General features: G+C 36.0%; 2 protein-coding genes across 3 annotated transcripts in view; one reads left to right on the top strand and one right to left on the bottom strand.

Annotated features, from left to right (window-relative positions):
* The first annotated feature begins 1,782 nt into the window (after positions 1–1,782).
* Positions 1,783–5,877, top strand: LOC131165684 (xylan O-acetyltransferase 1). The gene is made up of 5 exons (XM_058123680.1): positions 1,783–2,850; positions 2,955–3,126; positions 4,204–4,403; positions 4,548–4,706; positions 5,153–5,877. Exons 1-5 carry the CDS (start codon positions 2,231–2,233, stop codon positions 5,505–5,507), a joined length of 1,506 nt encoding a protein of 501 aa, XP_057979663.1. The 5' UTR covers positions 1,783–2,230; the 3' UTR covers positions 5,508–5,877.
* A 951-nt stretch (positions 5,878–6,828) lies between these two features.
* The window catches only part of LOC131165683 (anaphase-promoting complex subunit 1), a 93,210-nt gene continuing 74,352 nt past the window's right edge, over positions 6,829–25,686 (bottom strand). For both annotated transcript variants that reach the window (XM_058123678.1, XM_058123679.1), the window contains exons 19-37: positions 24,787–24,858; positions 20,971–21,042; positions 20,583–20,676; positions 20,437–20,519; positions 20,200–20,256; positions 19,984–20,061; positions 19,712–19,833; positions 19,462–19,622; positions 15,478–15,554; positions 15,287–15,400; positions 15,082–15,183; positions 14,360–14,500; positions 13,765–13,938; positions 13,381–13,444; positions 13,170–13,309; positions 12,913–13,070; positions 8,305–8,383; positions 8,098–8,196; positions 6,829–7,623 (exon numbers count right to left, since the gene is read on the bottom strand). In XM_058123678.1, coding sequence (XP_057979661.1) covers positions 7,222–7,623; positions 8,098–8,196; positions 8,305–8,383; positions 12,913–13,070; positions 13,170–13,309; positions 13,381–13,444; positions 13,765–13,938; positions 14,360–14,500; positions 15,082–15,183; positions 15,287–15,400; positions 15,478–15,554; positions 19,462–19,622; positions 19,712–19,833; positions 19,984–20,061; positions 20,200–20,256; positions 20,437–20,519; positions 20,583–20,676; positions 20,971–21,042; positions 24,787–24,858 — 2,289 coding nt within the window. In that variant the 3' untranslated portion in view covers positions 6,829–7,221. The remainder of the gene's footprint in view (positions 7,624–8,097; positions 8,197–8,304; positions 8,384–12,912; positions 13,071–13,169; positions 13,310–13,380; positions 13,445–13,764; positions 13,939–14,359; positions 14,501–15,081; positions 15,184–15,286; positions 15,401–15,477; positions 15,555–19,461; positions 19,623–19,711; positions 19,834–19,983; positions 20,062–20,199; positions 20,257–20,436; positions 20,520–20,582; positions 20,677–20,970; positions 21,043–24,786; positions 24,859–25,686) is intronic.

Genomic DNA, 25,686 nt, shown 5'->3' with positions numbered 1-25,686 from the left:
AAAAGAGGAAGGCAGAGAGAGACGATGAGAGGCCGCGCAGAGCTGCGCAGGGGCGGCCTCTCTGTTGTTTCAAAATTTGGTGAAAGAAGATTCCTCTTTTTATATATATATATATATATATATATATATATATATATATAATATAATATAATATATTATATAATTTAATTAATAATAATTATTTAATTAATTTAATTTTAAATTTTAAATTTTAAATTTTAATTTAATTTAATTCCTTTTTTTTGTTTAGATCACTACAACCTCTCTCTCTCTCTCTTTCTCTCTCATTTAATTTGAGTCTAATCACCTCTAACAACCCCCAATCTTTTATTAGATTTTTACTATTATACAATTCTTTCTTATTCAAATTCCCTATCCTTGCAAGGAAACCCTAACATTGTAGGGTACACCACACCTTTAACGTGAATAAGGCATAAGATCCTAATTCACCAGCTCCTATCACCCCATCACCTTCAATCTAAAATGTGTTTGAATTTGTTAAACATGCTCAAATGTTAGGAGCAAGGGGATGGAAAGAGGAATGAAATGATACATGATAAGCCTCCAGTGGATTAAAGGCGCACACTTAGTCTTTATTTATTTATTTGCTAGGCACAACATACAATTAATCTTGTTAGACCAAGCATTAACATTTTTCATGCTGGCTATACCTATTTTTAAGAAAAAATGATCATCTTAGATCAAATTAATGTTAGTATATGTGTCTTAAATGAAAAAAGCTAACATAACAATGAAATTAAAATATAGTATAGTCGTGCTATTTAAATAATTTTTTTCATTGACACAAATAATTAATTTCTCTGCTTTACTTATTGTCTACTACTTTACTATATTTCTCCAATAACTCGCATTTATTGAGTAAAAAATAAATTAATAATTCGCAATCTTCATAGCAGTGATGGATCCACATATATATTAGTGGCACAACTTTGAGTCTAAAGAGAGATTTTTGATAAATTAAGGAGACCCCGCTATTTATTTCCCCCTATCTTCAAAAGTAATAAAGATATGTAAAAGATCAAAACTTTATGGTAAATACAGCCATTTAAAATATACATATTTTTTTTATATACATTTTTCTATAAAAAAATATGAAAAAATATTTATATTTTATTATTAATATATTTCATTGAGTGAATTTTTTTTTTTGAATCCATCATTGTCCCCTAACTTGATTTCTAAATTACATGTTTTACCTTAAAAAAAGAAAGGTGTTTTATGATGTTTAACAAGTTACATGTTTGATGTTTACGACACTCCTGAGCTTGAACTTTATTTTGTCCTAAAATAAGTTGGGTATGAAATAATAATAATAATAATAATAATAATAATAATAATAATACCCTAAATTTAATTTATTTCAGTCATCGGCCTAAATATTTTACCAATGAAGCGTCATACTTTTTTTGTTTCAATTAAAGTCAAACATAAAATCGAATTGATCAATTTTTAGTTTTATAAAGAATTATTTTAAAGAACAATCAATAATTTTTTTTAAAAAATGTATTAAGTGATTCAATTAACTTATCCAACCAAAATTTTAATTAATAGATCTAAAATACAAATTTTATTCAATAAAAAGATTAAATTTAAATTAAATATAAATCCCTCCATAATACCATGCTTAGTTGTTCACCATAAAGCTTTGTTTGTTGAAGACCGTTGAGTTGACTGGGCTGGGGCAGCCAGGGCCCAGGTCCAGCCCGGGGCCCAGGCCCTGTTCTAAGTCCTCGGAATCTCATAGACAGTAACATCTCGTCTACCATCGTCTGCAACAACCAACGATGCCCCCCTTCATATCAATATCATCCCACATCGAAACCTGCTCTCAAATTAAAAATAAAAATAGCCCCAGAACCTAACCCAACCTGGGCAAGCTTTGGATTCACTCTTCGTTCTCTCTCTCTATCTCTCTCACTCATTGTCTGTAACTTGGAAGAAATGAACGAAGTAGTTAGCAATGGATTAGATGAAAACTCGAAACCAGAGAAAGACAGAGACAACCCTCCCCCCACCAAAAGCCAAGCCAGTTTCTTCAAGACAATCTCAATCCCACCAAACCTCCCCATTAAAAAAAAAATATAATGATAATTTCTACCCATAACCCATCGATCCTAACAATGTAACTCACCCAATCTTCTCTCTTATATTCCATTCTTTCTCTGTATTTCCATCCCTCTCCTCACCTGCTCCTGTTCCTCTCTTACTCATGCAGCCACCTCGTCGGAAATCAGCACCCCTGTTCCCCTCCGACACCGTCCCGATGAAGCATCCCGGCGCCGGCGCCCGGAAAAGCAACAACCTTTCCTTGTTCGTGGTGGTTTTCTCCGTGTTCCTCTTCGGATGCTTCATGTACAACGAAGACGTGAAGTCTTTGGCGGAATTCCCGTTTTCGTGGCCTAAACCAAGTGATAATCAGGAAATCAAAGAGGAAGGATCAAATCCGAGCGTCCCAGTTCGGGAAATTAGAAAAATTGGGGAGGAGGACAAGGTTGTGAGGAGTGCGAGAACGGGAATGGAAGAAACCCAGGTGGGCAATTCTGAGGAAGTCGCCCACGACTCCCTCAATCTGAAATCGATCTTGGCGAAGGAAGAACAGAGGAGGGAGGAATTTGAAGAGGAGGAGGAGGAGGCAGAGGAGGTGAAATTGCCGTCGGAGGATTGCGATCTGTTTACAGGGGAATGGGTTTTCGACAACGTCACGCACCCACTGTACAGAGAAGACGAGTGCGAGTTTCTTACGGCGCAAGTAACCTGTATGAGGAATGGGAGGAAGGATTCTCTGTACCAGAATTGGAAATGGCAGCCGAGAGATTGTTCTTTGCCCAAGTGAGTGAGATTGTCTGATAAATTTTGAAATTTGAATTAATCCTCTACTGATTGCTTGCCTTTTTTCAGCTTATTATGAATGTTTTGGTGATTAATTTATGAAGGTTCAAAGCGAGGCTGTTGCTGGAGAAACTTCGGGACAAGAGGCTGATGTTCGTGGGGGACTCGTTGAATCGGAACCAGTGGGAATCCATGGTTTGTCTGGTTCAGTCGGCGGTTCCTCCGGGCAGGAAGAGCTTGAACAAGACGGGCTCTCTCTCTGTCGTCAGACTTGAGGTCCCTCTCTCTCTCTCTCTCTCTCTCTCTCTCTCTCGGACAACAGGGGAAGGCGAAATGTCACTTTCCTGTCTCTTCCGGCACATTTGCTTCTTTCATAATAGTCCGTAATTATGGTGATTAGCAGTTTTATCAATCATGGAGTTTTGTTTTTTGTTTTTGTTTTGTTTTGTTTTTTTGCTTGCTGAGATGGGAGGGTAAATTTATTTCTAAAACAAAATCTACGACAATGAACAAATCTCCCACAATCATTTATTCCTAGAAAATATTTATAAATTGCTGGTCATACACTCATACTTACACCTAAGTGATTCAAAATATAAATGCATTGAGAATTATTCATTGCAAAAAAATAATAATTGTGTGGGATTGAATCTAAGCAATTAAATAACATCTCATTCATATTATTAATTAAAAGGCTATGAGTTATTACACATCATACACACGTAAAATTTTAAATTTAGAACAACACTATAATATTTGATTCGCACTCTCCCGTGTCATACTTTTTATAACTAGAATAATTCTTTTGTAAATGTATGTTATTTTATTTTGACTTCCTTTTCTCTCTGATACTAATACATTTTTGTCTTATTTTTATTTTTATATTTTCTTAGACCTTATTTAATTCATGCATTATTATCTTTCAGACCTTTTTTTCTCCTTCCTATTCTTCTCTCTTTTTGGAAACTGTGTCAGATATTAAATTATTTACATAATAATTTATTTATAATTCAAATATTTACATTTTTAGTAGCTTGGTATGCCCATTATAAATACATGACATTTCAAGAAACTTTGAAAGATAGTAGTATAACCTAATAATACTTCATCTTATAAAGCTTTATACATAATTTATTCATTTTCAAATCTTTAATTTGGATTTAAATAAACTTAAATAAATGTTAATATAATTTTATATTATATTTTATACAAATTCAATCGAGTTCAATGTATTCTTTATATATATATATATATATATATATATATATAAAATGTATGTGAACATTCTAATTTGTGTTCACCAACATGGCATTGGCTCTAGTTTGGATTTATGATATATTTTGAAATTTGTAGGATTACAATGCCACGGTAGAGTTTTATTGGGCCCCATTTCTGGTGGAGTCAAATTCGGACGATCCGAATATGCATAGCATTTTGAACCGGATCATAATGCCCGAATCCATCTCTAAGCATGGTAAAAATTGGAAGGACGTGGACTACTTGGTCTTCAATAGCTACATTTGGTGGATGAACACTGCAAATATGAAAGTCCTGTGAGTATCTATGATAATTATTTTGTTTATTACTATGTTTCACTTCTATTCTATATTATTTTAGTACAATTCTCGCTTTTTGCTTTTATTTATTTAAATTCATCTAAATAATTATAATTTCTTTGCTATGGGACTTTGAAAAAGACGTGGATCATTCGATGAAGGGGCTACAGAATACGATGAGATCGAACGGCCGCTAGCTTATCAAAGAGTTTTAAGTACGTGGGCCAAGTGGGTAGAAGAAAATATCAATCCAAATCGTACCACGGTTTTCTTCAGCAGCATGTCTCCTCTTCATATCAAGTAAATAGTAATTTTTTTATATAAAAAATTTTGTTAGACTTTCGTATAATATGAAAACTTAGAATATTTTCGTAGGTAAACATCTAAAATGTTAACTTTTTCTATTCATTTTGAGCACCTTGTGAAATAATATTTGTAATATGGTATAAATTTAATCAATCAATTTTGTTTAATTTTTGTTGGATGGAGTGAATTACTAGAACCAAGAATTGACCATGCTGTCTAGGCACGCACGGTTTTAATATAAATGACACATATACTTGAAAATAAAATATTTTTTAATGTAATTTTTGATTTCTGTGAAATTAATAATCTATGTATATAAATATCAAAGTGTTGATCCTGTTTTGCATTTGATAATATAAAATTAATTTAATATTTGATGATCACTTACTAGTTCAATTAAATTATATGCAAATTAATGGGATGTAATTACCATAATATAGGAGCTTGGATTGGAACAACCCGGATGGGATCAAGTGTGCAAAGGAGACCACCCCAGTACTGAACACGACGACCCATTTGGAAGTGGGCACGGACCGTCGGGTCTTCAGAGTAGCGGCCAACATCACCAAATCCATGGGTCGGGTGCCCGTCCATTTCCTCAACATAACCGCGCTATCCGAATACCGCAAAGACGCCCACACCTCCGTCCACACGATCCGACAAGGCAAGATGCTCACGCCCGAGCAGCAGGCCGACCCGGCCAACTTTGCGGACTGTATCCATTGGTGCCTCCCGGGTTTACCCGACACGTGGAATGAGTTCCTTTACACACGTATTATCTCTCGGCCTAATTAACACAATTTTTATTAAAAAAAATTATAAAAGCACGGCCTTTTTTTCTTTTTAATTTTCTTTTTAATTTTTAAAATTTTTAAGGGAAAGGGTGGTTGTATTTTTTGTGTTGTACTTGTCTTTTCATTATCTATTTTTTAAAAAAAAAATTTCTTATGACATGTTTGCTCCTTACCTTTTCCCTCTTAGTTTTCTCATGACTTGGGTCGGGTCAGTTCTAGGGTCGGACCGTTGGTGTAATTTTTTGTTATTTGGTCAGCCTATTTGACGTGCCCACAAGTGGACAATGTGATTCATCTGCCTTAATTGTAAAATAATGTATTTGTTGAACAGAAAATAAAGTAATACAAAATGTATGTAAGTTTCATTTCAATTTTCAACTTTCATTTAACAATGCTTTTCCTTTTTTTGGGTTCTCCGGTTTGTTTTGGCTTGTACTCAACTTGCTAAGTCGTTTTCATCATAAGACTAATGTAATGTATGAAAGCCCTTCGACCATATAATTATTTTAGGGCTTTGGCATGCTCTTTCTATTGAGAACAAATTTAGGATGGATAAGCTCACCGATGTGCATAGAGATATGATACAGAATGATAAATTTCTCCGTGTGAAGTTGAATGTAGATATTTGTCATGTGACGATAAATTTTAATTTTTTTAGCTCAATGTTGAGCAGTGGTCTTTCTCACAAGTGGTAACGTTCAAAATTTTGCCTCAGTTCAAAACAGTAGTAGTACTCACTACACTGATAGTTTGACAAAAGACATTCTTTGTCACAAGAAAGCAAAGATAAGCTAGAAGTTTATCATGATCTTAAGACTAAGTTAGAACTTGCGACAATACCATTTTTGAAAATGCAATACAAAGGGTTATGGTAATAAGTGGGTCATTCTCAGCCAGATCAAAACCCAAAATCACTACACAATAGTCTACTACTTACAGTTGCAATTGCTACATATTACCTTTCAGTCCTGGCCGCAATCATTTTTGCTGGGAAAACTGTTGCGACAGTTCACTTGGTATCTTCTGCGGAGACAACCTCCAAACAAAAAAATTTGAGATTTGACAAATTTAAAATGCTTTAAATAACGTTTTGATTTCTTGATACCTAAAAGATTTCACACAATCAACTTTAGGAAGGCAAAATTCTTGCCCACTTGGGTTCCATTTACTCAAACCAGTAGTGTTGGGGATAATGAATACATTGACAAGACAAGTTTTATAAATCTATGACAAAAAAAAAAAAAAGATAAGATAGAACTTAGAAGAGATTCATAAATCTAAGTTCAGGAAAGATTATTATTATTTTTTTTTGGAAGGATAGATTTAGATGTAAGAATTTCTTTTATAATTATAAGTTATAAGTCATGATAATTATACAACAGGGATAAATACAAAAACAGGATTTTTTCTCTCCGTTTAGTCTAGCAGGGAAACATTTTTCTACCACACAGCGGCTCCTACAAAATGATACAGGTAAAGCTTGGCTGCAAAAGGCAAAGGCCTACTGCCCATATGGTTGGCTTCAGTAATTCTCAATCTGCAGGGTAAACATCAAGTTTGAGTTGCATACTATGATTGAGCTCATTGTCTCCAAAACAAAACCTCGTCACTGCCATTTCGAGCTGCACTGGCAGTGAAAATTTGCCCAGATGGGAGTTGTCCAAGAGACGCATACAAAATTGCCCATTCCTTCAGACCATAACTGATGACACACGTCAATGGCTAATTTGAGAAGGAAACCAGAACTTATCCATCTCACTAATAGCACTAATGTGAGTTCTTGGCAACAGCAAACACAACAAAGGAACGGAAGAGGAGGATGTTGTGAGCTTTGGTTTGATTCGCTCCACAGCAGTCTTAATGACAGATGGTGATGGAACAGCAAACCACTGAAGATACCAGGCAAGAAGTATCGACGCTCTCTCTCCCTGGGATCCCTTGTCAGGCCACCTTCCAGAATTCATGTAATTGCAGAAATCATCCTTTATTCCCTGGGAATAATTTAGAAGCTCTACCACCCGTTTCGCTAGAGAGCCTATGAAGGCAGATTGAATAATGCCGCCTCTTGGAGTGGTTAACCTCCCACATAATAGAGCTTCATTGTAGGCTAGAGCAAGCTGCAATAAAGGGATAGTGAAAATTTATAAGCCATTCTGGGTACCAATGCGAACAATGTACTAGTTCATATTCTGATCAAGCTGAGCAAATGTTCGAACAATATAGAAAATAACAAGCTGAAGTGCTGAACAAAATTTCTTTTTGAAAGGCAACCAAATATTATGACTGTATAGAGAAGTGATGTTTAAGCAATGGACAACAGACGAGACTAATCATGCCAACGAACATTGTTTAATCATTTTTTTCTTCAACATTTGATATGTGAGAGCCAAACATGTAAAACATCCACTCCACACTGGTTGTTAGTCAATTTCCTAGTCAAGACGGTTCTTTGATTTATTTATAACCTCTTCAAACTTTTCATTTTTTTCACCCTGACATTTTGGATGATTGAGGATATCTGATGACACCATGTTTGCAAACTCCTTGTGGAATGATATGGTAGACAACGTGCTCGAGTTGCATGAAATTACCTTTAAACCATGGATGAAGAGGGAGTCGCCTAAAATGAGGGTACCACTAGTAACCTGATCAATCATTGACCCAATTGTTGTGTATAGTGACAAGTAAACCTGCATAATTTTCAGAGCAATTGTAAAGGTGTGACAGATTATTAAGAGCAACAAAAAGGAGACATCTGATACAATTTACCAGTAATTGCTTTAAACATTTACACTTACCTGTAAGAGAGCTGGTCTGTCTTTCCTCACGCATTCAAATAATACTTGCAAGCAAAATTCCTGAAAATCAATATCGGATCTGCAAACACGTTTGATGAAAGATTATATATTCAGTAACCACAAATCAGCAATGAACAAGACTACTCCACTCTTGCATGTAAGATAATGAGATTTTTTTTCCCTATAATTATTATTATTATTTTGCTTGGTAAGATTTGAAAACACACCCCGACCCATTTATTACCTGAGTCAGACCTCAAGGAGCAAATACAACATAATTAATTTGGGTAAACTCTCAACGAAAGAAAAAAGTAAATGAGCTCAAGGGAGAAAACAGTGTAAAAGATTGGAGGTACTAATGCACGTTCTTCCTTGCTACTCCCACAAGATGGCCAAGTGGGTATGTTACTACCACTGTTGGACACTTGCATCTATACCCTACCACTTTTTATGGGTCAGAAATCAGAATGCGATCTAAGAATGATAGAAAAGTTCCACTTATGCACAATAGTAATTTCTGGGAACACTAATTTACCAAGGATTCAAAACAAAATTGCAGTCAAAGCGGGAAACTTCTACAGATGCACAATTTGATTTAGAAGTCAATTAAATAAAAAATTAAGTATAAGAATAAAAAACCCTTCACCTACCTCAAGCCTAGAATTTTCACTATTTGATCTCCTAACCCATTTCCTCTCTCCTGTATAACTAAGTATCCTGAGAAAAGCACCAGAACTGGGTACTTTAAACAGCAGGTGTCATCAACCAAGATGCAAGTTGTAGCACTGGAATCTTCCCATTCTGGTGCTAGCTAGTAGCTAATGAGAAAAGCAACCTTCAAAAGAAATTCTGCACGACTGAAGCTTCACATCATGCATCTTGGTTGCTTATGTTCTGAGACTACCTCCAGGATAAAACATTCAATGACCACATTATTATATCCTTTACCCCAGACGATCATTCTTTATGTTTTGAGATTTCTAAGAACAATTCACACTTTTTTTTCATTGCACAGTTGGTTGAAGCTTTTCTGTTTACTTCTTTCAGAAGCTTTGGTTGGAGTAAAGATGCTAGCAGGTCGCGGGGACGTGTGGTTTTTGTTTTTTGCAGGGTTTGGGTGGAAAGGAATATGCAAATTTTTAATGAAGCATTCAGACTTTATCAATGCTCTAGTATACAATCCTGTTTTTTTTGGGCTTTTTCTGCCTTGCTGCTTTAAGGGGATCTGATTTTCTGATTTCTAGCATGATTTTTGCCAGGTGTCACAGACCCCCAAGTTAAACTCAATTACGGGGCCGCGCGGCACTTGTCAAGGCTCTCCCTCGACAGAGTCGGCCAGCAACTACACATTCAAACCCCCTATCATGAACACCTGAGAGGTTTTCAGAAGCCATTCATAGTCACAAAATATTATTTCCAACAATAATGAATTCATGAAGACAAGCGACCTTCATACTCAATGACATGTGGAACTATTTGTTTTATTCAATTCACCAGACAACCACACAAGCCATCATCTGAGTAATTCGACATCTAGTATAAATATCCCTGGCGAGGACAAGTGAAGACATCTCTCCTCCCCATTTAACCAAGGTCACACTGTTAAGCCCTAACATTCTCCCCCACTCACTCTATCGATGTCCTCATTGATGTATTTGTAATAAGACTTCCCACTCTTTTTGTTGATGACCTTCGTCATAGACTATATGTCTACCAAATTATACTCTACATATTTAGTCTCTACTCTATATGACTCATCCACAGTATGAGAGAAATACAACCATTGACTTGTAAAGAACAGAAAAGGGATACGACTCATCTACTGTGCGAAGTAACTACAACAACTGACTGGTAAAGAACTGAAAAAGGATATAACTCATCGATAGTGTGAGATAACTACGACAACTGATAGTTAAGGATCTAAAAAAGCATACGACTCATTGACTCATCCACTCCAGTTGGTTGTCTTTTGGGTATTGAAATCTACCGAATCTCACATCATACCATCCTTCAAGTCATCAGAAGCTTTCAAGTCTCTACATTAACTTGGTCAGAGTGTGCAGCGTTCACCTTGCCTACCCTTTTCGCGCTTTGGCGATCACCCTGCTTGCTTTCCTAGGTACTTGGCGTGAACTTATTATCCTTTCCCTACCATATGAACCAAAGCATGCATCGCTCACCTTGCCAACCCTTTAGCGCATGGTGTGACACCCTGCATACATTCCTGGGCACTTGGCGTGAACCATTACTCTTTCTTTGCCACGTTGACTTAACAAAGCGTGCAACGACAGCAACGTTCACCCAACCAACCCCTTTAGCACTTGGCATGACACCTTGCCTACTTTCCTAGGTGCTTGGCGGGAACCATTACCATCTCTCTATAATCCTTCTGGAAGTCCTCTGTTCACTTCCCCATCAAATTGTCATGGATTCTTTTCCAATCTCTGCATGCCACAAACATAAGCAATGATCTCCATAACTCCCGTAGGGAGGCCTCAAGCTTTATTGGCTCTACCCCATAGGATTATGGATGGCATCATGCCCACAATGTGTTTCGGCCTAATCAAGCCTTCTGACAGCTCAATATTCTCTGACAGACCTCAAGCTCCATTGGTCTATTTCCCATAGGGAGGCCTCAAGCTATATTGGCTCTACCCTTTGGGACAATGAATGGCATCACGCCCTTGATATGTTTCATCCTACTCAAGGCTTTCAATAACTCAATATTCTCTGGCATACCTCACGCTCTATTGGTATGCTTCCTGTAAGGAGGCATCAAGCTCTATTGGCACGATCCCTTGGGATGATGAATGACATCATGACCTCGATGTGTTTTAGCCTACTCAAAGCGACAACTCAATACTTTCTAGCAGACCTCAAGCTCTATTGGTTTGCTTCCCGTAGGGAGGCCTCAAGCTCTATTGGCACTACCCCTTGGGATTATGTATGGAATCACGCCCTCGATGAGTTTCTGATTGCTCAGTCCTCCTTTTGAATATTGCAAGCTCTGTTTGTCTTTCTCCTTCAGGAGATGGGAGATGGCATCATGCCCTCAATGTATTTCAACCTATTTTCGAGGCTTTCAACTACTCCATACCAGGGATTCTTATACATGGAGTGACTTACTCAAGTTCCACAATTTTGTTTTCAAAATCAATTTTCTCTTTGGTGGCCTCAACTCAATTGGCACGCCTTTCTCTTGAGTCATCCCTTGCCTCACATGCCTCAACATTGTTCTGGTTTACAAAATTTTAAATTCTCATTTTACAACTCAGTGTTCACGCACACCGGGCTCACGCACACTGTGCTCTGATACCAACTGTCATGAACCCCTAAGTTAAATTCAATTACGGGGCTGCGCGGCACTCGTTGAGGATCTCCCTCGACAGAGTCAGCCAACAACTACACATTCAAACCACTGTCATGAACACTCGAGAGGTTTTCGGAAGCTATTCATATTCACGAAATATTAGTTCCAACAATAATGAATTCATGAAGACAAGTGACCCTCATACTAAATGAAATGTGGAACTATTTGTTTTATTCAATCAACAAGACAACCACACAAGCCATCATTCGAGTAATTTAACATCCAGTATAAAAATCCTTGGCGAGGACAAGTGAAGACATCTCTCCTTCCCATTTAACCGAGGTCACACTATCAAGCCCTAACACCAGGTTTTATTGAAGTGATGTTGCTCTTTGTCCTTTTCTTTTCTTTTCCTTTGTACCTTGATTTTATTTTTTAATGTCAAGGAAGATATCATTGGCGTTGTATATTCTTCTATCCTAATGAAATCTCTTATATATTTAGATATATATTTATATATATAACGTGTCTACTGAGATAAAGGGAAAAAGGTGACAAAACTGGTGCAAAATTACCACAAAAGTAGGGAAGATTACTGGATTTATATATTAACAAGGATTATTACAAGGATGTTTGCAATGACAGCTTTTTTTGCACGTTTAAAAACTATGTTTCTCAATATTATAAATGGTGATATCTAAATAAGGCCTAATTAGCATATTTGCGCAATTCAAAATACTGATATTTCTGCAGCCCAGTGATCCAAGTGATGCTCACATTATAAAAACAAGATGCAATTTGAGTATATCATCATAAAAATAAGTTGAATCATCTTTCTTTGTACCTACCTTTCCATTTCCTAGATTACTTCTTTAAGTTGGGAGAAACTCCAAATCATTCACATTTTCAGAAAACTGGAGTGTGAAATGAAATTTAAACCAGTTAGTGGCTCATGATAATCTCAGATTCCTATTTAGCTTCATCTCTCAAAACTGTTTTCACACACATACGCACACATATGACTAAGAAAGACTAAGAAATCTATTGTTAAAATGTCTCTCTATGGCCCTAAAATGGATTAAAAGAATGGCAACAGATGTTATTGTCAGCTGCATAAGTCAACCTGGATTCCTTACCAAAGTGATGCCATCAGAATTAAGTAGCTTCTCATACTATGCAAAAGAAAGTATTCCAAAATAACAAAAAAACAGGGACACAGTTGGACCTAACAAAATAAAGGGCATCATTAATGAGGAAAAAAGAGGACAAAATTAAAATGGAGATTTGCAAATGCTTGCCTGCTGTCCCAGGAATGATCACAGCAGAGTTGTGCGAAAGCAATTAAGCTTGGATCTGATGAAAAGGTACTGACCAACTGATCGACAGTCCCTGAACCTAGTCCACTGTGGCCATTGGTGCTTCGTGTACAAGCTTTAAGACTAGTCAAACCAAATACCTGCAACATGTAGGTCAATCCAATTTACCTATATTTGGACAGATTATTGAATGGATTGGGTGTAGGTTTAATGAATGGCTAATAAAATGCAACCACAACCTTATGCATTGCTCGTGACAGCAGCGACTGGCACCCTATGGGATCATCAACATATGAACAAGCCCCGACCTTCCGCTTAATGTATAGGACACCAGAATTAAATGGGTGGTTCTTGTCTCCTAAACTCCACCAAGGTTTATCTGCGGAAGAGTAAATTTCTGGAATATCCCAAATTCATATATTATGCAATAAACATGACTAAACAATCTACCTTCAGGAACAAGCTCTATCACTCGAGGCCAGTACCGAGGGCCGCAAACACGTACAGTTTTCAACTGCAAGTAACATATTCAATTATCCATTAAAGTTGCAGATCAACTAATTCAACAGATATAGTTCCAGAATATTTTCCTAGTGGCCAATATACCAGAACCTTTTCTTGGGATATATCATGTTCCAATTAAACATTCCATGCTAGAAAATTTGTACACTGTGCCAATCACATCGCTTCAGATTTATGCCAGAATATGAACAATATAAGTATATAACATCTGAAATCCTTTTCTATGCGCCATCATGCACATTTGCACTAAAAATTTTGAGCCATGGATAGAACCTTATTAAGAATGCAAACAACAACAATACAGAAACTTACAATATCACGTTCTGGAAGAATGCAAGGTGTAACCTCACAAAAACTTGTCTCAGCATAATGCTCGGTTTCCCTAATAGTAACTTCTAGTGGGGCATAAACAGGTAGGCCTGTGTCAACATCAACTGTCTGAATCCATCGAGCTTCAGTTGCAAGGACATACAAATGCCTGAATGCCTGGAAACAAGCGTGAGCAAGAAGTAAGGCAACAGAAGTATATGAAAATAATACAGACTAGAAAGCAACCTGAAACCCTTCAGCTACGTTAACATACATCACAGGGATTGCACAAAAGGATGTGTTGTTGGTCAAAGTTAAATTGCAATATCCATTGCCATTAATCAAGTTATACAGGGAATGAATGCTTCATATCCTTGAAAAGAACATTTAAAATTTTTAAACAAGAAATGGAGATTGAATTGAACAGCAATTTAACTGATTTTGCCCATATTAGTACAAAACAGGGACACAAAATGATAAATCTAAAATGAATTGAACCTGTGTCATGCCCTTTTGTAGCTGAAAGCCTTTCAAATCCATTTGCAAATTATTCAAGAAACTCCAAACTATAATTCATTTTATAGGCATTTTCAAATACCTGAAGATGACAGCGATTGTCGCTTGGTCCTGTAGGTAAGCGCGGATAGAGTGTGATCAGCAAAGCAGCAATAGAACTGTTACTAGTTGAAAAGGTTCGCATTCCTCCCCCAAGAAACAAGAAACCAATGGCTAAGCTCACCTGGAGAGAAGAAGGGAAAAATGAATAAGAAAAAAAAAAAAAAAAATACATAAATGCATTTTATCTAAAATTATCCTTGTCCTGTATTTAGGTCAACAGTGACCCATAGAATGTAATTCATTCTAAGATATCCCAAAGTTGAATGTTTGCTCATGCAAAAGTGAAATTCATCAATGAGATAACAGGAGGGACTAATTTTACATCTCATAAAAGTTAGCAAGTGATGCAATGCAAGTTGGAACTCATTTAACATCCTCAGTAGCCAATATGAAGGCATTTTAGAAGGGCAACTGAGCAGGACCATTAAAATTTTGCAATATGATGACAATAAAAGATGCTACCTGCTAATAAATCACATGCCTGGCGTTTGGCTCACATGCACCATTTCTTAAATACTTCATGCAATTTATCTTACTTGATTTGATGTTTCTAGTGTACAGAAATAATGTCTGAAGTAATAATTGCAAGAGCTTTCTGATTTCTGGCATTTTCAGGATCTCATAACATGTTGGGAAGAAAAAAGAATGAAACAGTTCCGAGCAGGAGAAAAGAGATCCCCAATACTAGGTCCAAAAACTTACCGCCATCTGTGTACCATAATTAGTATGCCCATCTGTACAATTTCGACTGCGAAGAAATCTCAATAATCTAAATGTTTGTAGATGTCCAGAACCTGCCATAACCTGCTCAGCCAAATATAAGCATCGAACACCTAACCATAGTTCATTTGCGAAATGATATAATAATATAGCAGAAAAATAAACTCAGACTCAAAAATCTACCCACCACAGAAAGGGAAAGAACAATGAGATGAAGGCATATTTCCAATGTGCCTCGATCAATGTATTGAGACAATCCCTTCGGGAAGGTCTTTCGACTCATAATAGACACAGGCTTGATCTGTACAAAATGATATAAATATTTTACTACTATTAAATTGACTGATGATAGTTGAGGAACATCTTTGAAGGTCAGACCTCATTTAGAAAGTAGACAGCATGATCATACAACAGCTCCTGCGCATTTCCATTTTTTGTTCCAGCAAATCTCAACCCTGCCAATCAAACGCATGCCAGCCGACAAATTAAAGAAATCCCAAAACCAACACTTGAGAGTAAATAAACACTTCAATACTAAAATCAGGATTCCTTATGATTCTAGAAGTTGAGCAGCATTCAGAGCTACAAAGATCAGCCCTAGAATCCCACATGAATTTCTATCAGGAGTTGCCACCAAAAGAAATTCAATAAACACAACAAATGACACGTAATTAATATTTTTAGGCTTTCTACATAAAGGAAAAAAAGTACTAGACATCTTCAGGTAGTCAACCCCTATTCAAAAGGATATTAAGCACTAACAACCTTTACTCAGTTGACCATTTGTTTCACTAATGAATTACCTATGAAATCTTTAGAAGATTTGGAAAGCACTGGGGAATACAATAAATATCTACTTAGAATAACACCTACAAATCAAATCATTGAGGAAAATCAAAATTGAAAGGGAAAAAAGTTCATCCATGGAAAAATTAATCATTGGATGATGAAATTAGAAAACCAATACAATCAAAATCTATTACAAACTCAGCAAAGCTTAAATCCCAGTTGCTTGCAGTTAACTGTGCGAGTGCGCAAGCAGACACATATTTTTCATTAAACTAGATAATATGTCACATGCAAGATGCAACACAAATGGTTTCAAATGAATAATCTTGACTCCTGTATTTAGTTAATTCTTAATATAATTTGGATGTTTTTTTTAAAACAAATAGATATACATTGTCACAATAAATTTTATAAACTAAAGAAAAAAATACTCAAAATTATTTAAATTTTAAATTAAAACCCAGACATAAGATACTTTTACAACACATATAGATATAAGGAAACAACACACATGTAGGGACACAATAAATCCAAAAGATATAGGACATGATGTGATAGGAACATGCTAGTTAAAGTTATATATAGTATACTTAAATATGTTGCTGATACCAAATATTAAATTTCAATATTTACATCACACTATATGAAAAAAAATTTCAATATATGACTTCTTTGGTTGAAAATCTCAATAGGCTTGCCATTCTCTTGTAATATATTCTTCTTTTTTAAATTTAAAAAATATATAAATATGTTGCCACTTTTTTAAAAACATCAAAGTTGTATTGCTATTCTTGAGCAATTATTATTATTTTTATTTATGAAAACATAAAATAAATCACATTAATTGCATTATTACATGCCTTAAAGGCTTAAACAAGTTCCAGAGAATATCAGGCATTAAAAATATATTTCTAAAACCATAGACATATTTATATAGTGTCAAATGTGTGACAAAGAAGCATCAAAAGGATTGTTTTTATGGATATGACAAGGATACAATACTTCTATAAAAGTGCAGATACATATGGCATTGCAAAAACTAAAATATGATACTTACTATATAATACTAAGATTACACTTTGATTAAAATATAATAAAAGATCAAACACATATTTATCTAAATTTAGAAGGAACTTTTCAGATTATTATTTTTACACAATTGTAATATAGTGATATAGTGTCATTATATATAGGTTTAAATGAATTGATAATACTTTATTGTGGTTATAATTATTTTGACATAACATTTAATAACATATTTATTAATATATCACACTGTCCTTCAAATTAAATTTCAAAATAAAAATTATATGGTGTAGACAAAGATAGGAGTTTTAATTCATTGTATCACATGTGTGCGTGAGTTATGTTTTTTATTTATAAAATATCAAAATAATTTTAATTTACAATTTTAATTTACATATTAAAGTGGTATGTGAAACCCATCAATGGAATTAAAAGGTATAGTACACAATTTATACAGATGTTAATAATTAAAGTGTTATATAAATTGTGATTCATTAGTTACAATCTTCATGACTGCAATTTTTTTTACTTAATGGATAATTTGTGAATTTGTTCTAATTTTAGATAAATTTAGCCTTTTACCTAAATGTACTTAAGTCTATGATTTTATTCCTAATATTGATCTTTTGGAAGTTAAATTATTGTTCATTTGAATAATAATACACACTTTACATAGTTTTAGAAGATATCAGATAGGTATCCAAAATAAACTTTTTCAATGTAATTTTACCCATTTTTTGGTAAAATTTAATTCTTTGAGAAATGTCTGGTCCTACTTTTAAAAGATAAGAATGGTCTTGCCCACAAAATGAATTACACTACTTGTACTTTTATATACACATAGGTTTACTGCCCATGCCCGCGCGCGCGCGCACTGGGGGGGATGGGGATACAAGTGTGTCTGCCTTTAAAAATGAATAAGATAGAATCCTAAGGAGATAAATTGGAAGAATTGGGTGGAAGAAACCTAAAAAATGAACTATTTTAATTGCCCTTGATTGACATGACTGAAAGTTGAGGATGGAATCGTATAATCAGCTTATTGATGGATGTATGAAAACTATTGAGAACCAAAACATGGCCATAAATTTCCATCCTACAAGTGGCCTCATTGGAGCAGACAACTCTTCCTGTGCCCAAGCTCCAAAGTGAGGGAAGGTGATTCCATAGTGATAGGAAAACTACAACGCATAGAAAGACTCTAGACATGATTCAACGCTGCAAAAATTCATGGACAGGTGAAATATTGAATACTAGGGTAAAATTATACAAAGGTCATGCAAACAGAAAATGACTCAGCATATGTAAAATTAATAATAATGTGATTCAAGGAAATTTGTAACTCTGGCTGCTACTATTTACTATTGAGCTGAATGATATGATTATCTTTCTTTGTCTCCTGGGTTTAAAATGAATCAATTTTTGATAAATTTAAGAAAAACATTCACGTGAGTTTGTGCGTAAGTAACCCCAAACAGCTGGGATTTAAGGGTTTATAGAGTTTGCGATAATATGATTTTGTGTGATGTAAAGACTCAAAACGTCTCACCACCATGACCCACATTGTTGCTAACCTTCCACTGGTCCCTGTAGTAACTTGAACTAGTATCAATTACTCCTTACCAACCAGTAATTATTTTTCACTACATGCAAGCAAATAATGTTGCATAAAGATTGCCAGTCCTACTATGATTGCTAAGGGAGGATTTGTATGGCTTGTAAACATGAAAAAGTCCAACACCACAACCAAGTATCTTGGCTTAAGCATTTAGGGCTGTATGGGCAGCCCAAAAGTTGTTGGGCTATTAAGCATTCGTTTGGGTTTCAGTCTTTCAGAGCACACCATCCAAAACTGTGGAACAAAATGCTGTGCAGAGTTCAATGCGACAGTGAATGGTGGGAGCCACATTCTGAATCCCACATGGCTTGGTGAGACAAATGACATGCCACAAGAAGGAAATTGTGCATTCGAGCAGGGAGATCGTAAAATCACAATTTCCAGTCCTAGAGAGGTTGTGAACAACGTGTTTGTTTCAGTGGCAAGGATTACAAGAATCTCTTGTCCCATGTTAGGATTGCTATTTAAAAATGGCAAGCTGACTATTCAAAAGGTGAAAATGTCCTTAATAAAAAGAACAAAAAAAAATGAAAATAAAACAAAGGCTGTCGAGTCCTTTTGTCTACTGAGATTGCTATGCCACTGCTGGGGGGGGGGGGGGGGTGGGGAGTGGGCAACTGGCTAGACTTCTACCATACAAATGGGTAGGTCCTCCCTCTTGTCCAGTTCTATCCCACACCTGTGTTGCACCAATCATGAGCTAAAGGTGCTCAGCCTTGCCCCTCGAGAAGGCACAAAAACAAATACACCTGAAGGAAAGATTTGCATCTGTAAGTTTCATGCAATGATTCTTAATTCTGAATTTGTATTGATCATTTTTAAACCACCCATCAAAACAATTACAAATATGATATTTAAAGTAGAAAACCAATTAACAAAGCGAGAGAGAGAGAGAGATGCTTCCCAATTGAGCACAAACAACAGCTTACCAATGGAAATGCATGCTCCAGCCATTATATTGACATATGCCTGAATTAATGTTTCAGCATCCATTTCATCAACATCATCTGTTTCATCACCAAGGCGTTTGACACCATTACTAATAATTTCGGGAATCTGGGACTGAATCCAATCATTGGATGGATGAACCCTACAATAACAGAAGCATGTTGATTTGAAAATCAGGGGAACAGCCAACAACTAAATTTTCTGCTGTCTGGTTTACATGACAAAAAATACCTGCTCCACATTATCATATTTCGAGCAATGACACGAAGCATTATGAAGTCTGGCCTCACATATTGCAAGTCAAAATGGGTATGAGGAATTGAAAGACGAGATACCATCACCTCTGATTCAGTCTGTAATAAACAGGCAACTGAGTGATAAAAACTTAACATATGTTTACAGAAACACAAGGGTTTCTTGCTTAAAAAAGAAGCAAACTGATCCAATTGGTCCAAGAAAGCGAACATATTATTCAATTAATAATTCCCTGCTAATGAAGTTACCTTTAAAAACATTAGAGCTAGAGCAATTGTAGCTCCAGGTGCAGTGACATCAACATTGATGGGGGCTCCATCTATATTCTAAAACAATAGTAACCCAAACAAGTGAAAAAAAAAATGGATGTCAATCGCAGGAAATAAATTGCTTTCAGCGGTAAGTAAAATCCATATACAAGGTTTAAGATAATTAAGTCCATAACACCAAATAGTTGACACTACCTTCCCAGCACCACGATTGTATTCTTCTGTTGATAATGTCAATGGCAGGGACTTCTCCTGATCATTCAGATGAAATAGAAAGAAAAAACGGAAAACCAAAACAAAAAATACAATAATTATGATCAATTCAAAATGCTTCAAATCTTATAGCACAAAATGGAAACATTGAAAGATTATTAATATCAACAAGGACCAAAAGAGGGGAAGAGAAAGAAAGCATAATCAGAACCATCATACCCCATAAAGTTCTTTGCCACCAACATATTGCAGCAATCGATTGACCAAACTGTCTGCAGAACCAAGTGCATCCTCACCCCGACCTTCAATGAAATAAAACACAGTTAGCTAGAACCCATATGTTCAATAAATTTAATAAGTCATACCCAATGCAACAATGCCTAGCGAAAATCCTGCAGATACGGCGTAACCCTCTCTTTCAAGTACATTATCACCTCCACTTCTACGGCCTATTTCACCCTGAAGATTACATAACATGCAAAATCAACATGGCAATTGAATTGACAGGAAAGAACAGGGAAAAAAGTACAAATAGTGTAATGGCCAAGAAACGCATTGCCATACTAGAGCATAAAAACTCACAGATCAAAATCAAGGATAATTACATAAGTTACAACTTGCAAGAATCTGTAAATTTTAGACTACAGGTCTATTCCTCATTATGCTTGTTGGCAACATATGCATAAGAAAGAAAACTATCGACATTTAAATAAAGATGCCAAAGTAGCAGAGAAACAGGGGAAACCAATATACCAGAAGAATTTGCATGGTTTGTGGGTGTGCTGATCCTTCATAAAGAAGCCCGACAGACAAGAGCGCTGCTGACTGAATATCAAAGAAAGAAAGTAGAGGATTATTTTGTGAAATCAAAAAACAAACAACCATTTTATTTTGGTTTGTAAATTTGACAAAATATCACAACCACATCACTGGTCAACTCCACAACAATCAAGATAAAGACATGCAGAAAATAATGAACTACAAAAAATGCGCTAAAACAAAGGGAGAAAAGGTGAAATTAAGTGCAAATGAAAATCATTCAAGAACAAGTGTTAAATATCAGGCGAAGACAGAATCCCTGATTTTCTGACTAATAGATAAGGGAGAGGGGAACTGTGTGACACAAAAATACATAAATACCTATGTTCATTAGACACAAATTTCCTTCATACCTCCCTCTATTCCAATATATATCATACATATCTATGCATATCAAGCTTAGTGGCTAATCTTACCCACAGCAAACCCAAAGCCAAGTGACCTCAGGATATGAGCAAGTCAACGGCCATGTAAGATTAAAAATCTCTCTTCCTATTATTAAAAAACAAAAAAAAATGTAAAACCTGATCTTATGTAAAGATTTCCCAACATAGTAATCTGTCAAATGGGGGCCAATTCCCTTTTGCCTCGAAAATATGTGGTTAAAGCATGATGGTTTCATGGAGCTAGTGAAAACTTGGTGGCCTTCCAATCTTGTCACAAAGAAGGCTAGTTTTGTGCTTGTCCCAAAGCTGAAAGGATGAAAGAAAAAGCTTAAGATTTGGAACAGAAACACCTTTGGGAATGTCCAAGCAAAAAATATTGTTATCTTTAATGGCATCAAAGAGATTGATGAGCAAGAATTAATCCAGGGACTTAATGATGATCAGAAAGCCATGATCAGAGAGCCAAAAGAGCTAAGCTTAAGAAGGAGTTGTACGAGGTTATTAATCTCAAAGAGATATCTTGGAGGCAGAAATCCAAAGCTCTATGGCTCAAAGATGGGGACTGTAATACAAAATTCTTTCATCGGACAACAAATGCTCACCGTAGAAGTAACATCCTTTCCAACATTGAAAGTGGGGAAGTCACCTTAACCAGGGAAGAGGACTTTAGAAAAGGTATTTGAGATTTTTATAAAGACCTCTACACTGAATTTGAGTCTTAGAGACCTACAGTTGATGGCATCAATTTCAGATCCCTCAGTTCTTCCGCTGCAGAGTGGCTTGAGAGACCTTTTGAGGAAACAGAAGTACTCCAAGCTATTAAAAATTGCAATGGGGATAAAGTGCCTGGCCAGATGGTTTCTCCTTGGCTTTCTTTCAGGCTAACTGGAGCCTCCTCAAACATGACTTGTTAAACATGCTTGAGGGGTTCCATAGATTAGGAAAATTCTCTAGTTGCATATACAACACTTTTGCAACTCTTGTTCCTAAGTTGGGGCTGCTAGCATCAAAGATCTCCGCCAAATTAGCTTTGTGAGAAGCATAAAATCATTACCAAAGTATTTGCTGAAAGGATAAAAAAAGCAATACCGGAAGTCATTGGTTAATATCAACATGTTTTTGTGGCTGGAAGACAGATTATGGATGCTGCCCTTATTGCTAATGAAGTGGTGGATGCCTATCAGAAGGAGGAAAAAAGGGGAATAGTGTGCAAACTGGATATGGAGAAAATCTTTGATCATGTCAACTGGAATTTCTTTCTTTATCTCCTCATAAAAATGGGCTAAGGTGAGCATTGGTGTAGTTGGATTGTCAACGCATAAAAATCCCAAGCTTCTTAATGCTTATTAATGGCTACCCTTCTGATTTCTTTTGCTCATCGAGATGTTTGTGAGAAGGAGATCCCTTGTCCCCTTTTCTGTTTATTTAGGTCATGGAGGTGCTTAGCCTCATGTTGATGAAGCTACTGAAGAAGGGATCTTTAGAGGTCTCAAGGTGGGCAGAACTGGAACTATTACAGAAGTTTCTCGTCTTCTTTTCGCAGATGATACTATTATTTTTTGTGAAGATGAATCCCTCCATATCCTCAACCTCCAATGCATTTTGTTGGTTTAAGGCCATCTCAGGCCTAAAAGTGAACCTTGGCAAAAGTGAGCTTATTCCAATTAGGGAGAACACGGGGGACTTTCCTTATTGATCTCTTGGGTTGCATGATGGGAACCTTTCCCATTAATTACCAGAGTCTCCCACTCAGAGCCAAATTCAAAGATAATGGAGTTTTGGACTCTATTATTGAAAAGTTTGAAAGGAGACTGGCAGCATGGAAAAGAAATTTCCTAACAAAAGCACGTTGAATAATCTTCCAATTTACTTCATGCCTCTGTTTCCCTTGCCTCAGTCGCAAGGAGATTGGAGGGAATTCGGAGAAGATTTCTTTGGGGAAGCTTAGGGGAGGAGTTTAAATACCACCTTGTTAGATGGGAAGTGGTCAAACCCATTTGTTCAGGAGGTCTAGGGTTGAAATCCCTTCACTTTAAATAAAGTCCTCCTTGGGAAGTGGTTATGGAGGTTCATGAAGGAGGAAGACCACTTTTTGTGGAATATTATTGTTTCTAAATATGGGTTTGAGCACAATGATTGGACAACACACAATGGAATAGGTCCATATGGAGTGGGTGTTTGGAAATTCATCAAGAAAGGATGGTATGGTTTTTTTTTAATTTTGTGACATTTGAAGTGGGAAATGGGGCCAATGTTTACTTTTGGCATGATGTGTGGCGCAAGAACCATAATCTTAGAGCTGCATTTCCTTCCATCTACAACTTGGCTTGTGATAGAAATGCCCTTATCAGTCATCATCTCCTAATCACTGATCAGAGAATTTTCTGGGATATTCCTTTTACAAGGAACATGGCAAATTGGGAACTTTACACACTCTTTGAATTCTACAGATTTCTAAACAATTTCCGTCACCAAAACAGCCCCAACGAGCCAAAATGGGCTTTGGACAAAAATGGTGTTTCTCTGTTAAATCTTTTTATAAGAAGCTCTCACTGTTGGGAACAAATTACAATAAATCCGCTTGGACTCACATTTGGAGGACAGCAGCCCCTTTAAAGTTACCTTTTTTGCTTGGGAGTCCATACATTGAAATATTTTAACCCTCACCAATCTGCAGAAAAGAGGGCTTATGGTCACAAATTGGCGTTTTCTTTGTATGGCTGATGCAGAATCAGTCAACCACAAGACTCCACTGCCCTTGGACAAGGAACATTGGGATTTGGCTATTTTTTCTTGACTAGGCAGCAGTGGGTTACGGCAAATTCAGTTGGAGGGGAGATTTGGGCTTGGAAAGGCATCAAGATCCACAAAGGAGAAGCGAAAGGATTAGAACTTCATAGTCCTCATCCCTCTCGCCATCTTTTGGTGGGCTTGGAAAGAAAGGAGAGCCTTCAAAGATTCATCTATTTCGCTTCAGACCTGCAAAGCCCAATGGATTACTGCTATCTACAGCTGGCTTAGTGGGAACATTGTTAATGATCATTTTGTAATCCTTGATGTTTGCTACACTCTATTGGTGGTTGATGTTTTGTACCACGGGGTTGGCATCCCCTTGATGCCTATATATATTTTTGCTGATAAATAAAAAATCTCATGGCTTTTGATAGATCTCAATTACAAAAATGAAAAAAAGATTCATGTGGCTTAAGTGTGGGATTTTAAGGCTTTGATGAGGCAAAAATAAACAAATATATACAGACACTTACTCCACTTCCCCCCCCCCCCCCACCTAGAATGCAAGAAATGTGAGCGCACCAATCTGAATACAAGAGCAGATACAATGATAATGGAAAAATAAAAATACCTGTAGAAGCGTTGGTAACTCCAGCTCAGGAAAGGAGGATGGATGACGAGCAGGAATGTGAAAATAGAGAGACTGCACAGAGCAGTACAGTTAGGTCAACATAGATAATGAAGCTGAGCAAAAATTACAGATGAAAAATGCCATTGAAAGATCATGAGAAAAATTTCACCGCCAAAATTTATATGCGTATTGATTAATTGGAGCAGCAAAATGAAAAAAAGATAAAAAATAACATTAGGGGTTGTACCTCTTTTTTAATCAGCCATTAGAAATTTTATTTTACCAATTTGCAGTTATTCAACCAAAAAGACAAATATATAAAATAAAAAACAAATAACATACAAGAAGGAAACAATAATATAGAAGTACATAATGCAGGAAAGCAACATTTTAATGTAATAAAAAGATCATAATAAGACTATGAGGTAACAACATTCATCAATTTTAGGGGTGTTCAATAACCTGATCAACACAACCAATTCAAGTTAGACCGGCTCAAAAAATTGGGTTTCGAATGGTTTATGGGTTAGTCGGCAGTTTTTCATTTTGCATAACCCAACTGTATGGGTCAGTCAGTTTGCGGATTTAGTATCTAACCCTTCTGGCCCAAGCCAACTCAGTTCTAATGCTTATATGTAAAATAATAATAATAACAAGGGACTGCAACTACTTGGGACCTATGATAGAATGCAAAGGATCGATTGCGGGATTGATACATTTTAGAGTGTTTTAATTTTTATATTTTCAATTTTATTTCTATTATAGCAATGTTTAGGGGTATGATGTTTTGGTCCTTCTAGAAGAAAATGAACATATTTTGCATTTTATGATTTCATGTGATTGATGGTATGCATATTAGAAAATAGATATAATAATTCTTTGATTATTTTCAGAACCTTC

This window comes from Malania oleifera, chromosome 10, assembly GCF_029873635.1.
Source record: "Malania oleifera isolate guangnan ecotype guangnan chromosome 10, ASM2987363v1, whole genome shotgun sequence".
NCBI classification, from domain to species: domain Eukaryota; kingdom Viridiplantae; phylum Streptophyta; class Magnoliopsida; order Santalales; family Ximeniaceae; genus Malania; species Malania oleifera.
Note: the sequence above shows the minus strand (reverse complement) of the source record. Positions and strands in the feature narration are given on the sequence as shown.